General features: G+C 36.8%; 1 protein-coding gene across 1 annotated transcript in view; it reads left to right on the forward strand.

Annotated features, from left to right (window-relative positions):
* LOC150101616 (glycogen phosphorylase-like) overlaps window positions 1-14,859 on the forward strand; it is a 253,929-nt gene that overhangs the window by 103,054 nt on the left and 136,016 nt on the right. The window contains exon 3 of the mRNA XM_090399990.1: window positions 11,836-12,018. Coding sequence (XP_090256116.1) covers window positions 11,836-12,018 — 183 coding nt within the window. The remainder of the gene's footprint in view (window positions 1-11,835; window positions 12,019-14,859) is intronic.

Below are 14,859 nucleotides of genomic sequence, written 5' to 3' on the forward strand. Positions count from 1 at the left end.
ATGAACACTGACCAGTAAGAATTAATTCGAGCATGATGCTAAGGAACAGCACTTCAAAGTACTGTTCCTTAGCATCATGCTTGAATAGATAATTAAGAGAAAGAAGCTTTCCTAATTTCTGCTTAGTTCAGGGGTTTGTTGTACAACAGTTTGTCTAGGTGTGAGACGAAAACCCAATTAACAGACACTAATGCTATCTACTTAATAGCATTCTTTCTTTTAAGGTTACACGGTGATCAGCATTCATATTTGTAGATTTAGGGACACAAAAACACGTGTTGAACAGATTATTTTATTAATTACTAATAAAATAAAACTTGACATTTCGACCCCTGTATCGAGGTCATCATCAGAAGGATACAAGTGTATAAGGAGCCAAGCTCTAGCCCTGCATACCGGTAAACTAAATCTACATAGTTAATTAATCCTTTTCCCTCTAGTGATTAAAAATAAAATAAAATAAAAAATAAATACATAAATAAAAAAATAAAATAAATACATAAATTAAAAAAAAAATTTTTAAATATTAAATAAAAATTATTAAATAAAAAATAAATACAACTAACATAAACTGCTAAAGTTCTCATGTATTAATATTCTTCTGGAATTGTACCGATCTGATTGTTATTATATGATTTCTTTCAGTTGCTGTTGAATGTTACAAACACTTCACCAGGTTGTCTTCTTGTAGTGGGATTTTTCTATGGCTAGTTTAGGTTGTTAAAACAACCTAAACTAGCCATAATTTAGGTTGTTTCATTTTTTCAGATCGATATAAGTGTTGTTCTAGATCATTTGTTTAATTTTGTTAGTTTGTATTGTTGCTGTTTGTTTTCCATTTATCCAAAAAAATTAATCCAAAAAATTAATTTTTTGGATTAATTTTTTAAAATTAATTAAATTTAAAAAAATCCAAAATTTAAAATGTGAAAAGGTAGGGAAATAGTAGATTTCAACCTAAAATGCTCAAATATGGAGGTATAAAAGTTTTACAGTGGTCATACTGCATAATTCAGGAGCCTCAGAAACTTGAATTCTAGATAATTGGAGTAGGATTTTTGTATTACTTATCCGTGAAAAGGGAAATAAAACAATGAGAATTACAAAAGAATTTCTCTGTTTGAATGTCTGTCTAGTTTATGCAAGTGCACTTAAGAGATTAAGGGGAGTATTGTAGTTCAGGGCAAATAAAGGTTGTCAGGATCAAATTTTCACTTTAAGACAAGTAGTTGAGAAATCATGGAATATAACATTTTTCTAGATCTGTATTTTGTAGATCTAGAAAAGGCATGTGACACAATGCAACAAGATGGCTGTCACAATTACTGGAATTATATATCGTAAATAGGATATTGTATTGAGCAATAGTTTATATTTAAGTAGTAAGTTCAGCACTTAGAATTGAAGGAGGTACAGGAAGGTGGTTTGATGTAAAATTAGAGATGTTAATTTCAGATGCTTACTCATAAATAAATCCAGTACAAGTCTGTAGGATTCCTTAGTAAATTGAATAACTGCTATAACAAATTTGACATTAAAATCATCTATATAAAGACAGAAACAATGAAAAGAGACAGAAACATTGACACGAACAAAGCGGTGTCATCCTGAATGGAGAACCTCTAGAACAAGCAAAACATTTCACCAATTTAGGTACAATTTTTATCAAAGACTGCAAATTATATATGGAAATAGATAATATAATAGAATGAACAAAGCTGGATCTTGTGTGGATGTGGTATAAATTTATCAACTGGATAAATTTATATTGAATAAGAGAGAGAGAGAAATTGGTCATGGCTTAACTATTTCAAAATTCAAAACTATTTCATTTTTCAAAATTCTGATGTAATGACCACATGATGACCTTTATATTAAAAAATAAACTTTTTTAAATTTATGAGAACTTATATTAATAAGTTCTCATCGAGTAATTATCGTACCAGAATTTTGAAGAATGTCTTTACAACCACAGAAATATAAAGCCTTCAGTGTTTGAATCAAGAGAGCTGGGTTACAGATAAAACAGTTGATCAAAGATTAGATGCAGATATTGAGATGGCTGAGAAGTGGAGGAGTGAACAGATGATATCAGTGTGGTTTGATCAGGGCTTTATACAATGAAATGACAACTCTTATCTCTGCTGGTCAGTGTCTTTCTCAGTATTGCAGCAATCTTCTGGGTTACTTTCACCAACTTTTTTCTCCCGGAAGCTCGGGTTTTTCATCCCGCATACAGACATATTGGCCCTTCAGAACACATGCAATTTACAAAAAATACTAGTTGTGGTGGTGGAGGTGGGCAATAGATGGCGTTGATGGATATGATTCGTAGTAGAGGTTCGGTGTAGTGGTTGAGACAGTTGTAGGTGTCCTCCCGCGATGAGTCTTCGGACTACTTGGAGGTATCAGGAATAATAATAATAAAACTTTGCAATATGTTTCCTAAATTTCAAATTTCTATCAATCATCACTCCAAGATCCCTTGCTTTCCCCACTTCCTCCAGTGCAGTTCCTCCAACAGTGTGTGCATCCTCCCATCAATGTATCCCAGACTTCAAGACTACATTTAATTGAAACTTTCCATTCATTTGCCCATCTGTCCAGTTTATTTAAATCCTCTTGAAAGGCTGCCACACCCACACTATTACTAATAATCCTTCCCAGCTTCATATCATCTGCAAACAGCTGAATATCCCCACTGAAATTCATTATGTCACTGATTTAAAGGTTAAACAATACAGGTCCCAGTACTGATCCCTGTGGGATCCAACTTGTAACCTTCTGCTTCCTTGATAGTGCTCCCTCATGCACAACTCTCTGATAGGTATCAGACCGCCAATCCCCAATCCAGTTAACTAACCTGTCATCCAAACTCATGTGCAACTTAAATATCAGCTTGTCATTTGACACCCTGTCAAATGCCTTTGTAAAATCCCCAAAAATGGCAGACTATGCCTGTCCCTCGTCAACCACTCATGTCACCTTATTATAAAAGGCAATCAGATTATTACAACAAGAGCATCCCTTAACAAATCCATGCTGACTCTCACAGATAACATTACCCTCATCTGCTCAATGCTGTAAATGATCCCTCACTAGTTTCTCCAAAATCTTAACAACTACTGATGATCTACAAACTGATCTACTGTTTGGCACTTCCATTCTACTATCACCTTCTGCAATGGCACTATCTTACCCTCCTTCTGCTTCTAGGACACACACCTCTCCCAATGGCCAGAATCTCATTGAAAAGCCAGGTCAATGGAGCTGTCAGTTTTTTAGCACATTCTCTCAAACCCATAGCAAAATCCCATACAGTTCCCATTGCTTTATTGACACCCAAAGTATTCAGTATTTGAAACACACTCTTCTTGTACTTTAAACCTCGAATCTATCCCATCCCTCTAGTATTAAAACCTACTTCTTTAGGATAAAATATCCCAATAAAGTGTTCATTGAACAACTTCACTATGTACTTTGCATTAGTCACTCTATTCTCCTTTTTATCCAACAGTGTCAGTCTTCCACAATCATTCTTCCTCCTCTGACTGGCCACATAGTGAAAGAATTCCTTAGGATTTTCTTTGGATCTGGGCCAATCTCTGCTCACATTCCAGTTTTGCCTTCTTCATGATACTAGTCGCTCTCCTGTCTTGAGTATTATATTCTTCATGCGTCTGCTCTCCACCCCTCTTCTTATATCCACCCCACTTACGTCAAATTGTGTTCTCTTTTTCACTCACGGTGTGCAACTTACCATTACTGCCAATAAATATTCCTTCACCAGTTCCCAAGCATTGATGATGTCTTGCCTTCCAATTCCTCTATCCATGGAACTGTTGCAAACTGATTTCTAAGATTATTATAATCACCTGCCTTATAATTCCCCCATACATTCCTCTCTCTTTGATATTCCTGCATGTTGGTTCATCTTTCAAGTCAAAATTACATGGTCAGTCTCTCTCTCTCTCCCACTGAGAGCACAGATGCCATCTCAGTTATAATCAGATTTTCTGATGCTCTGACCAAATCCAAAACTTTTGAACCGTTGTGTTTCTTCTACTACATGTTGCCTAAGATATTTGTCCCTCAAGAATTCCAGAAATTCCATTCCCTTACTACTACATGCAGTTTCCTCTTCCTAGTTATGCTGATGTTGTTAAAATCTCCCATAACAATAAACATTAATTTATTAATGTTTATTAATCAACCGTAAACATTTCCTGCTCTTCGCCATCTGTGCTCCCTGGTTAATAGCAACACCCCACTAAATATCCTGTCCTGCCTCTCTACCTCACACATGCTCTCAAAACCATTAGTGCCATTGCCCTCCAAATCCTTCGCTCTGAGAGGACACAACTCCTCACTTATCATAAGCAGTACTCCACCACTGCATTTGCCCTTCTTATCCTGCTGAAAAATAACATACCCTGCTACTTCTATTCCTGTCATTATATCATCTTCTGTCAACTATGTCGCAGTGATCCCAATAATCTTTGGGCAGGATGATGCTATCAGTACCACCATTTCATCTCCATATTCCAGATACTCCTGGCATTAGTACGAGGGGTTGTTTGAAAAGTTTGGCGAAAAAAATAAGTTAAACACATTTTTTGGGAAAAAATCACCTTTATTTCTCAACATAGTCTCCATCAAGGTCTACACATTTGGTCTAGCAAGTTTCTAATTTTTTCATCTCATGCTGACTTGGTTGGCCAAGTGGTCAGCGTATCCGCTCTCCAGTCAAAAGGCTGCAGGTTTGAATCCTGCCGTGGGCATGGATGTTTGCGATTGTCTGTGAAAATACTAGTGGTGATGATGGGTGGTGGATGGCGTTGTTGGAGATGATGATGATGGTAGTTGCGGTTCATTGTAGTTGGTGGATTAAGTGGTGGAGACAGAGTTGCAGAGTAGGTGCCCTCCCTTGATGAGTCTTTGGACTCCCTGGAGATGTTACATAATAATAATAATATTAATCTAAAAAGTGGGAGTTGTGAAATTGCAAAATTGTCATTGACAGCCTTGATGATATCCTCGTTCAAAGAAAGTTTTTTCTCACCGAGCCAAATTTTTAAGTTTCAGAATAAGAAAGGTCACACGAAGCCAAGTCCGGAGAATATGGTGGATGTGGAACCAATTCCAACCTCAATTCGTGCAATTTTGCCATTACGACAGCCAATGTGTGGGACGGTGCATTGTGTTGATGAAAGGGCACGTTTTTGTTTGCCAATCTTGGCCTTTTTTCTTTGCATCTTCTCTTAAACAGTCCAACAATAATGCATAATAGACTCCTGTTATTGTCTTTCCCTTTTCCAAATAGTCTATCATGATAATTTCTTGGGAATTCCCAAAAAACAGTGGCCATCACCTTCCCAGCTGACAAAACAGTCTTCGCTTTGTTCAGTGCTCTTTCAACACTGTCCATTGTTTTGACTGATGCTTGGACTCGGTGTGTAGTGGTGGATCCAAGTTTCATCTACAGTCACGAATCGACACAAAAAATCCCGTGAATTTCAATTAAACATCGCCAAACAGTGTGTTGAAATGTGTTTTTGATCGACAGTCAACAATCGTGGCACCCATCATGCGCACACAGCTTTTTCATGTGCAATTTTTCATGCAGGATATTATACACCCATTTAGTTGAGATGCCTACAATCTGGGCAATCTCGCGCACTTTCACTCGGCAGTCTTCCATAACGTTACCATAGATTTTAGTCAATCATTTTCTTCTTAGTGACCTCAGTCAGGCATCTGGAGTGCACTTTATCTTTGATAGCCTTACAACCATGTTTAAACTCATTTATCCAAAAATAAATAGTCTTTAATGCTGGCGCAGAGTCACATGAACTGCATCTAACTCGGCTTTGATCTGTGCAGCTGTCTATTTCTTCAAATAAAAGTGTTTTATCACTGCACAAAACTCGTTTTTCTCCAATTTTATGAAAAATGTGAATACGGTCATTTGAAATGTTTGCCGAACTAGAACTATGTGTTGCACATGACTAAAATTTTGCCAGGGGTCATGAAAAAGATGAAACGTGCTGGCACTGCTACTAATGAATGAATTGTGTCGCATTTTTCATGTGATGCTTATTTTGATTATCACTCATGTTTTAAATACAGATGTCTAGAGATATCCATTAACACACTTTTATTTAGATATTGTTATCCAGTATTTTGTCTTGTTACCAAGGTATCTTTATAGGTCCAAATATACAACATATACATATAGACATAACAGCAGAAAGACAAAGAGTGAGTTCAAAATGATGTGACCATACAATCTCACTTAGTTTTCTTCTGGGGATGTGGTGATCAGGCAGAACTTGATCATCAATCTGTCTCCATATCTGGAGACTATTATCATGGGATTGTAGGATTTTAGGAGAATGTTGTAGAGCTATGGAAGATTCCAAAAACAGTTTCTCAGATTTGTTTTCATTTGTAGAATAGAGAGGAAGAACTAGAAGAGCACCTAATATTTGACTGGACAAACAAAATGTGACCAATATTTTATGTTTGTACCTTAAAACCACTAAAATCACTGTTTTCTGATCAGCACCTATGCTATAAATAACTGGGTTCAGATTAATTTAATCTGACACAGCTTCATTTGCATTCTCCTAACCTCAATAAATATGGCTTTCCCACTCTACCAAAAAACTGGGAGACTGATATTGTAAGACCATTAGTTGAATGATGAAGATCCTCTCACTATTTCCATAGAGAGCAACAGTTAGGAGTGTAGGGTTACTTCATTTTGAACTCAGTTTATGTTTGCTTTTCTGCTGTTGAGCCTCACATGCATATCCTTCTTATGAAGATGTCTTGGTGAACAAAGCAAAACATTAGCTAATAATAACTAAATAAAATGGAGATGCATATCAGTCTTATTAATAGATGTCTATAGAGATAGCTGTTTCTGTCTTTAAACAAAAATGTAAGTAATCAAGAAGTAGTGTCATTAAAATAGATTCAAAATTACCCAGTGTGTTCACTAAATTTTCTTTTACTGGAAAAATATCACTTATTTTCTTTAATGTTTTCTTTCTTATAAACATGCTAGTTATATATACGGTATATACGGGGGTGGTCTGAAACGTTCTCGGCCTAACAATGAAAAAATGAATTTATAATTTCAAAATTATTTTTATTTTTCAACGTAATCTCTCTTAAGACTAATACATTTATTCCAGCAATGCTCTAGTGCCATTATCCCATCTCTGTAATGGTTTTCAGTAAGATATGCAAAATACCCCTCTACAGCTGCAATCACCTCTTGATTCGAAAGAAGAGTTTTAGGAAGAGATAGAAGTCAGAGGGAGCCAAATCTGGGGAATAGAGTGGATGTTCCAACAATTCATAGTGAAGATCCCTTAATTTTCCCATTGCCAAAACAATTTTGTGGGCAGGTGCATTGTCCTGATTAAAGATGATTTTTTCCTTCTGCAAACCAGGTCTTTTCTCACGAATTTTTTCGTCTGTTCTGGTTAAAAGATCAGAATAATATGCCCCGGTTATTGTTTTACCCTTTTCAAGATAATTAATAAACAAAATGCCTTTAGCATCCCAGAACACCGATGTCATGACCTTTCCTGCTGATGGAACCGACTTTGTCTTCTTTGACACTGAACAACCGGCTTATGTCCACTGTTTTGGCTGCTGTTTGGATTCTGGTGTGTAATGGTGAATCCAAGTCTCATCCATAGTAATAAATCAATGCACAAAATCAGTTTTATTCTTGTTGAAATGCTCAAAGCACTGTTCAAAGAGTTTCATGTGAGTGCGTTTTTGATCTGCTGTGAGCAAGTGCAGCACCTATCTTGCACAAAGCATATAGCCTACATGTTCTTTTGATATGCCTATAGTCTCAGCAGTTTCATGTACTTTGACTCACTGGTCATCGAAAACCATATCGTGCACTCGATCAGTGATTTCTGGTGTTGTTACGCTTCTTGGATATCCTTTACGTGGATCATCTTTAAGGCTGATAAGGCCCCATTTAAATTCGGCAGCACATTTCTTAATTGTTGAAAACAAAGGAGAAGAGTGCCCATAAAGTTTTATGAACTTCTAATGAATTTCTTTTGGCATTTAAATCATCATCATCAAATTCCTGCCATATACCTCAAGGGATGTACAGGATATGATAGTACTACATGAAAAATTTACATCATTACTAACTTCCTATCTACAATTTTCCTCCAAATCAGTCTGTTACTTGTCAAGAATCCAACATTATCAGATCTTATATTTTTATCGTCTAAGGCACTTTGTACTGTATCAATCCACCTATATCTTGGTCTTCCTCTGGGTCGTTTTCCTGCCAACCTGGCAGAGAACACTTGTTTTGCTAATCTTTCCTCTCCCATTCTGTTCAAGTGACCATACCAACTGAGATTAGCTCTTCTAATGCATTCCTGGATGCTGACAATGTCAAGTTCTTTCCTAATATCCTCGTTTTTAATATGATATTGCCATTGATGCCATCTGTTCACACCTATAATCTTTCTCAGGACTCTCATATCTGTGGTCTCTAGTCTTTGGTCAAGTGTTTTACTTCTGACCCAGCTCTCAGATCCATAAGTTAACACTGGTTTGAACACAGTCTTGTATACAGCTAATTTAGTGTTCTAACTAATTTCTCTCTTATTCCATATGAATTTATTCAATTGACTTCCCACCATACCAGCTTTGCTGATTCTGTTCTCTATTTCTAAATTTAATTTACCATCTTCACTAAAAATCATGCCTAAGTAGCTGAAATGTTTTACTTGTTCCACAGGTTCTCCATTCACAACACAGTTCACATTTTCAATGATTCTGCCTATTTTCATTGTCTTTGTTTTTTTAATGCTGACCTTCATACCATACCTATTACAACAGTTATTCAATTTAGTCAGAGAATCTTGCAGACTTGTAGCGGATTTATTTAGAAGTATAACATCATCCGCATAAAGCAAAGAGCTGACATTAACATCTCCAAATTTGATATCATGTATAATACCTCTTTCCTACATAATGTGATCCATATAGATAATGAATAACAGAGGGGATAATGTACATATTGTCTCACACCAGATTTAACATTAAATCATGTTCCTGTACTTCCTTCAATTCTAACTGCTGACTTACAACTCAAATAAAGACTAAGTAATGCTTGATAATAATGTCCCAGTGACACCACATAACTATAGTGTATTGAATAGCTTCTCTCTTGGCACCTTGTCATATGCCTTTTCCAAATCGACAAAACTTAAATACAGATCTTTGTTATATTCCCATGCTTTCTCGACTATTTGTCGTAAAGTGAAGATCTGATCCTGACAGCCTCTATTTGGCCTGAATCCAGCTTGTTCTTCACCAAGCTTTTCTTCCACAATTCTTCTCAACCGTTTCTCAAGTATACTTGCATAGATCTTGCCAGGAACACTCAGTAGGGAAATACCTCTGTAATTCTCACATTGTTTTATTTACCTTTTTATATATGGGTACTATGAGAGCTATACTCCAATCATCAGGAATTCGTCCCTCTGTCCAGGCTTTCTGAACTATGCAGTGCAGCCACTGTAAGACTCTTATACCACCATACTTGAGCATTTCTGGTCGAATATCATCTACTCCTGCTGCCTTTCCACATTTCAAGCCTTTGATGGCTTTTTCTACTTCAAGTATGGATATGTATTCCTGACTGCATGCCTGGTCAGTGTTTTTTACCACTGTGCTGTCATCACTGCTTGTTTCATTTAGCAAATTTTCAAGGTAATTACTCCATACTTCAAGGATATCTTTTTCTCCCGTTTTCATGTCACCTTTATCATCTCTAACTCCTTTTACAGCACTCTTTCCTCCATTCTTAAGTTTCTTCAACAACCTCCAGAATATTTTGCCACCGTCTTGATATTTATTTTCTATATTCTTGCCAAAGTCCTCCCATGACTTTTGTTTAGCTAGTTTTACACAGTGTTTAGCTTTCTTACGTTTGTCTCTGTATTCTCTAAGAGCACAAGCTGACTTATTAGCAAGGAACTTTTGATATGCTTTCTTCTTTTCCTTCACTGCCTCTTTAACTTCCTGTGTCCACCATGGAGGTCTAATTTTTCTATCCTTTCAGACAACTTCACCACATGCCTATCTAGCTGAATCAATCAGGGCTTTCTTCAAGGCGGCTTGCCACTGAATCTCCAAGGTTTGATTACTGTTCTCAAACTCTTTCATTTTTTTCTTCAATAATCTTTGTGTATTTCAGTCTACAGTTAACATCTGAGAGCTGCTCAACTTTTATTTGCTTTAAAACTTTCTTACATGTTATTCTTTTCAATATGAAAGTCAATTTTATCCTGCTGAAGACTAAATAATGATCACTTCCAATTTCAAATCCTCTGTACACTCTGTTGTCCTGCACCAGGGAGAAAACATCACTATCAACAATAACATAGTCAATGAGACTTTTCTTATTCCTTGCCTCTTCTCTCCATGTGAATTTGTGCACATTTCTATGTTGGAACATGGTGTTAGTAATAACCAGTCCATGTCCTGAGCAGAAATCCAACAGACATTTGCCATTATTATTAGCTTTGCTCTTTTCTCCAAATTTTCCCAAAATATTTTTGTATGTCTCACACTCATTTCCTACTCTGCTATTTAGATCCCCAACAAGGACCAACTTTTCATTTTTCATTGTGTCAGTTGCTTTTTCTAAAGCCTCAAAAAATTCCTCCACTTCTACCTTAGTAGAACCTTCTATGGGACCATAGGCAGAAATAAGTCTCATTGTTCAGTTCCACATTCTCATATTTGCCCACATTACTCTACTTGAGACTGACTGCCATTCAAGAAGATTAGCTTCGTATTTTGTGTTGAATACTATGGCTACTCCTTCTTTTTCTTGATTGTCATTGCCTGAATATAACATTTTGTATTTATTGCTCAGAAAGATCTCACCAGTTATTGTATTTTTTGTTTCAGTCACCCCTATTATGTCGCTCTGGTACTTACCTTATTCCCCAGCTAGCTCTATTTCTTTGCCATTCAGGCTTCTTATGTTGATAGTACCGATCTTTAACTCTGGTGATGTTGAGTTGGGGTGTGTTTTCAGATTTGTTCCAGTAGCTGACTTTTTGCTGTTAGCCCTGGTTCCCTGGCAAAAACAACGGGGGCCTTGTTTAACCGGACGACGTCCCAGCCGGCCTGAAATTTTGTCATGTTGTACCATCATTTTTTTTTATTTTGGTTTAACCAATAAGAATACAATTTGGTCGGCTAGATCCCAAATTGCCAGCCCATCCTCTTTCATTCAGTGTCCAAGTAAATACCCAACAGGGTGCACCACGAGAAGGTGAGGATTGGACATTAGGTCAGAAGCCCTGGTCGGTTCTCCGCATTCCTTTATAGGCTATGTGGAGGTCTCCTCTCAGTTATACAGCTTCAAAGCTGTATAACTTAAGCACCCCCTTAAGCACCCCCGGCGTTTAAACCTTCTTTTACAAATAATTTTATATCTGCACGATACTCAGTTTTATCCATTTCAAGGGATACAGACAACATTTGTGCTTCAGACAGCTGTATAAAACAAACTACTTGATAGAATGACTTGCAATTTCACATGGATGCTTATGACAGATGTACCAACTTAGGAAAAAAAAATGCCATCTATGGCTGAGGCCGAGAACTTTTCAGACCACCCTTGTATAAATCATACTTAAAAGATTATAACAGCAGAAGGAACAAAAATAATTTCAGATTTCATTAAATATATATATATATATATATATATATATATATAATTGCAGGTTATAAATTTATGTATAATTTAATATATTTTTAAAGTTAGGCTTGGAAGTAGAAGAGCTTGAAGATATCGAAGAAGATGCAGGACTTGGTAATGGTGGTCTTGGTCGTTTGGCTGCATGCTTTCTAGATTCCATGGCAACTTTGGGATTAGCAGCTTATGGATATGGTATTCGTTATGAGTATGGAATATTTGCTCAGAAAATCAAAAATGGGGAACAGGTAATTTTTTTATTAATTTTTGAAACAGTGCAGGAAAAATTTTTTTGAATTGTTTTGTCAATGTGTACTTGTTTTCTTATTATTTTCTCATGTTTCATAATGTCTATGACCATGTAATGCTGCTATTTTTTAAAATCAGAAGTTTGGAAATTCTCATCTGCACTGGACCTCATCAGAGCCACTTGTTATGGAAATTTCATCTAACTTTTATGCATTCTACACCTTATATTCACTATCTAGTGAATGTATATTTACTCTGTCAAAATATTTCATTCTTGTATGGGGGGAGAAAGCTTATGCTATTTCCAAAGATGCCTTCTGTTCATATTCCATTATCCTCCCCTCATCCACTCTTTTTGCCTCTTGTTTTTTTCATCTGGTAAGTTCCTCTTATAGCTGATATCTCAGTTATATTACTCTCACTTTCTGTATATCAGATTGCAGATTATATTCCTTTATTTTCCTGTCTTCCTTATATGCTTATTATTTTATGGCATCTCCATGGAGTCCGGAGACTCATCATGGAAGACCCAAATTAACCATTATACACACAAATCCCATCATATCTCTCCTTGAATCCATTCACCATCAGGGAACTTGCAACTAATTCTGGCAATCCATTCTGCTCATTCACCACTTTCCACACAAAAAATCTGGTCCACACACACACACACACACACACACCCCTATTAACCACACTCTTACACAACTTCCACGGATGTCCCCTAGTTCTCTGACTATTTGTTATATATTGAAAAATTTCAGTTGCATCAATTTTATAAAACCCCTCTAATATTTTAAAAGTTATAATAGTTCCTTCGCTTGGTTGAACAACGGGAAGGAGTCATGACAAGGGGCCATCCATGGAAGTTACGAAAGGAAACTGTGAGAAAGAGGGTGAGGAGCGGTTTCTTTGCATGGAGGGTGGTTGAACCATGGAATGCATTGCCTGATGGAGTGGTGAGATCGAGAACGGTCAATGCATTTAAGGAGTGGTATGATAGACTTTGTGTTTCCTAGGAGGGACCTCCCTCGATGAGTCTTGATAGACTTGTGTTTCTTAGAAAGGACCTCCCATGATGAGTCTTTTGACTCCATGGAGGCCTGAATAATAATAATATCCTCAAGAAACTCAGGTGACCAAATCTGTGCACAGTAGTCAACATGTGGCCAAACCATAGCCTCTTCTTTACTAGTTGGCATGTTTTTACATCTAAGTAATCCATTGAGCTATTTTACCAACTTTTGCAATGTGCCCTCTGAATTTCCACTCTTTGTCCACCATTATCCTCAAATGCCTAGCCTCATCAATTTCCTGCAATCCAATACCATCAATATGATACACCATATGCAACCTTTTCAACCCGGAGTGCATAACCTTACATTTTGCAACATTAAATTGACAATCATTATCATTTTCCCACAATGCTTTAAATCATCCTGCAAGATATCTACATCATCAGCAAACAACTGAATATTCCCTATTAAATCTTTCCCTATGTCAGCGATATACAAATTAAAGAGTATTGACCCTAGTACTGAACCCTGAGGTACTTCACTAGTCACCATCATTCTCAGAGATTCCGTTCCACCATATACTCTTCTCTGGTGTCTGTCTGTCTGTCATTCACCCCTCCCCCCTCCTCATCCATGCTACTAGCCTCATATCAATTCCCATTTGCTCCAGCTTTTGTATTCTGTCAAATGCCTTTGCAAAGTTGAGCAGTATCATGGCATAACCATTACTTTTATCCAGTTCTGTTGTCACTTTATTATAAAATGTGAGTAAGTTACTAAGACAGGACCTATCCTTTACAAAGCCATGCTGCCTACTATGGAGTATTGCATCCCTATCCACCCACTGTTGTATTTTACCTTTTACCAACTTTTCCAATACTTTAATAACTACTCCTGATATATTAATTGGTCTGTAGTTTGCTACTTCTGCCATAGAGAGCCTCCTTTATACAATGGCACTATCTTACCCTCTTTCCACTCCCTTGTCACCCTGCCAGAGCTGAGACTTATTGAACAACTTTGTCAGAGGAAATGCCATTCCCTTGCACATTCATGTAGTACACGGGCTGATATGCCATCCAGTCCCACTGCTGTGTTCACATTCATATTTTTTAATATGCTGAACACCTCCTGTTCATCTACCTTGATGTTGATATGTGTTTCTCTAACATCAGCAATTGTAAAATCTCCACCTGGATGGATACACCTTCGCAAAATGATCTCTCAGCAACTCAACTCTTTCTTTTGGTTCAGTCACCTTCCTACCATGAGCATTGTTTAAAGATCCTACCATAGTCATTTTCTCTCTTACTTGCTACATAATGAAAAAACTCTTTTGGATTTATTTTGGCTTGTTTAGCTAATTCTCTCTCATAGTCTGATTTGGCCTTTCTTACCATACACTCTTCTTGCTTGCACTTTGTACTGCTCATGAGTATGCTGATCACTTTTTTCTTTATTTCCACCACAATGCTTTTTTGCAGCTCTTTCTTTATATCTCTACTCATCAATTTAATTTCAACTTGGTTTATCCTCCTGATGTTGGATATGCAGTCTGCTACTTCCAAGTAATCTCTGAACACTTTCCATGCACTACTGACATTCTTTCCTTTTAGCTTCTCAAGCCATTGCACCATTCCAAGATGACTCCTGAGTCTCTCATAATCACCACCCTTGTTGAAATTAAATCCCTTCTTGGTAGAGAATTCCATATGTTTGACAACTTCTCATATCAAGACTGCACGGTCACTCTCTCCAATTAGTGGCAGAGTCTACTTTGGTTACGGATATATCTTCTGATGCTATTATCAGATCCAACACTCA

The sequence above is a fragment of the Typopeltis vanoorti genome, chromosome 11, assembly GCF_054136105.1.
Source record: "Typopeltis vanoorti isolate ZY-2024b chromosome 11, IOZ_Tvanoo_1.0, whole genome shotgun sequence".
NCBI classification, from domain to species: Eukaryota; Metazoa; Arthropoda; class Arachnida; order Uropygi; family Thelyphonidae; genus Typopeltis; species Typopeltis vanoorti.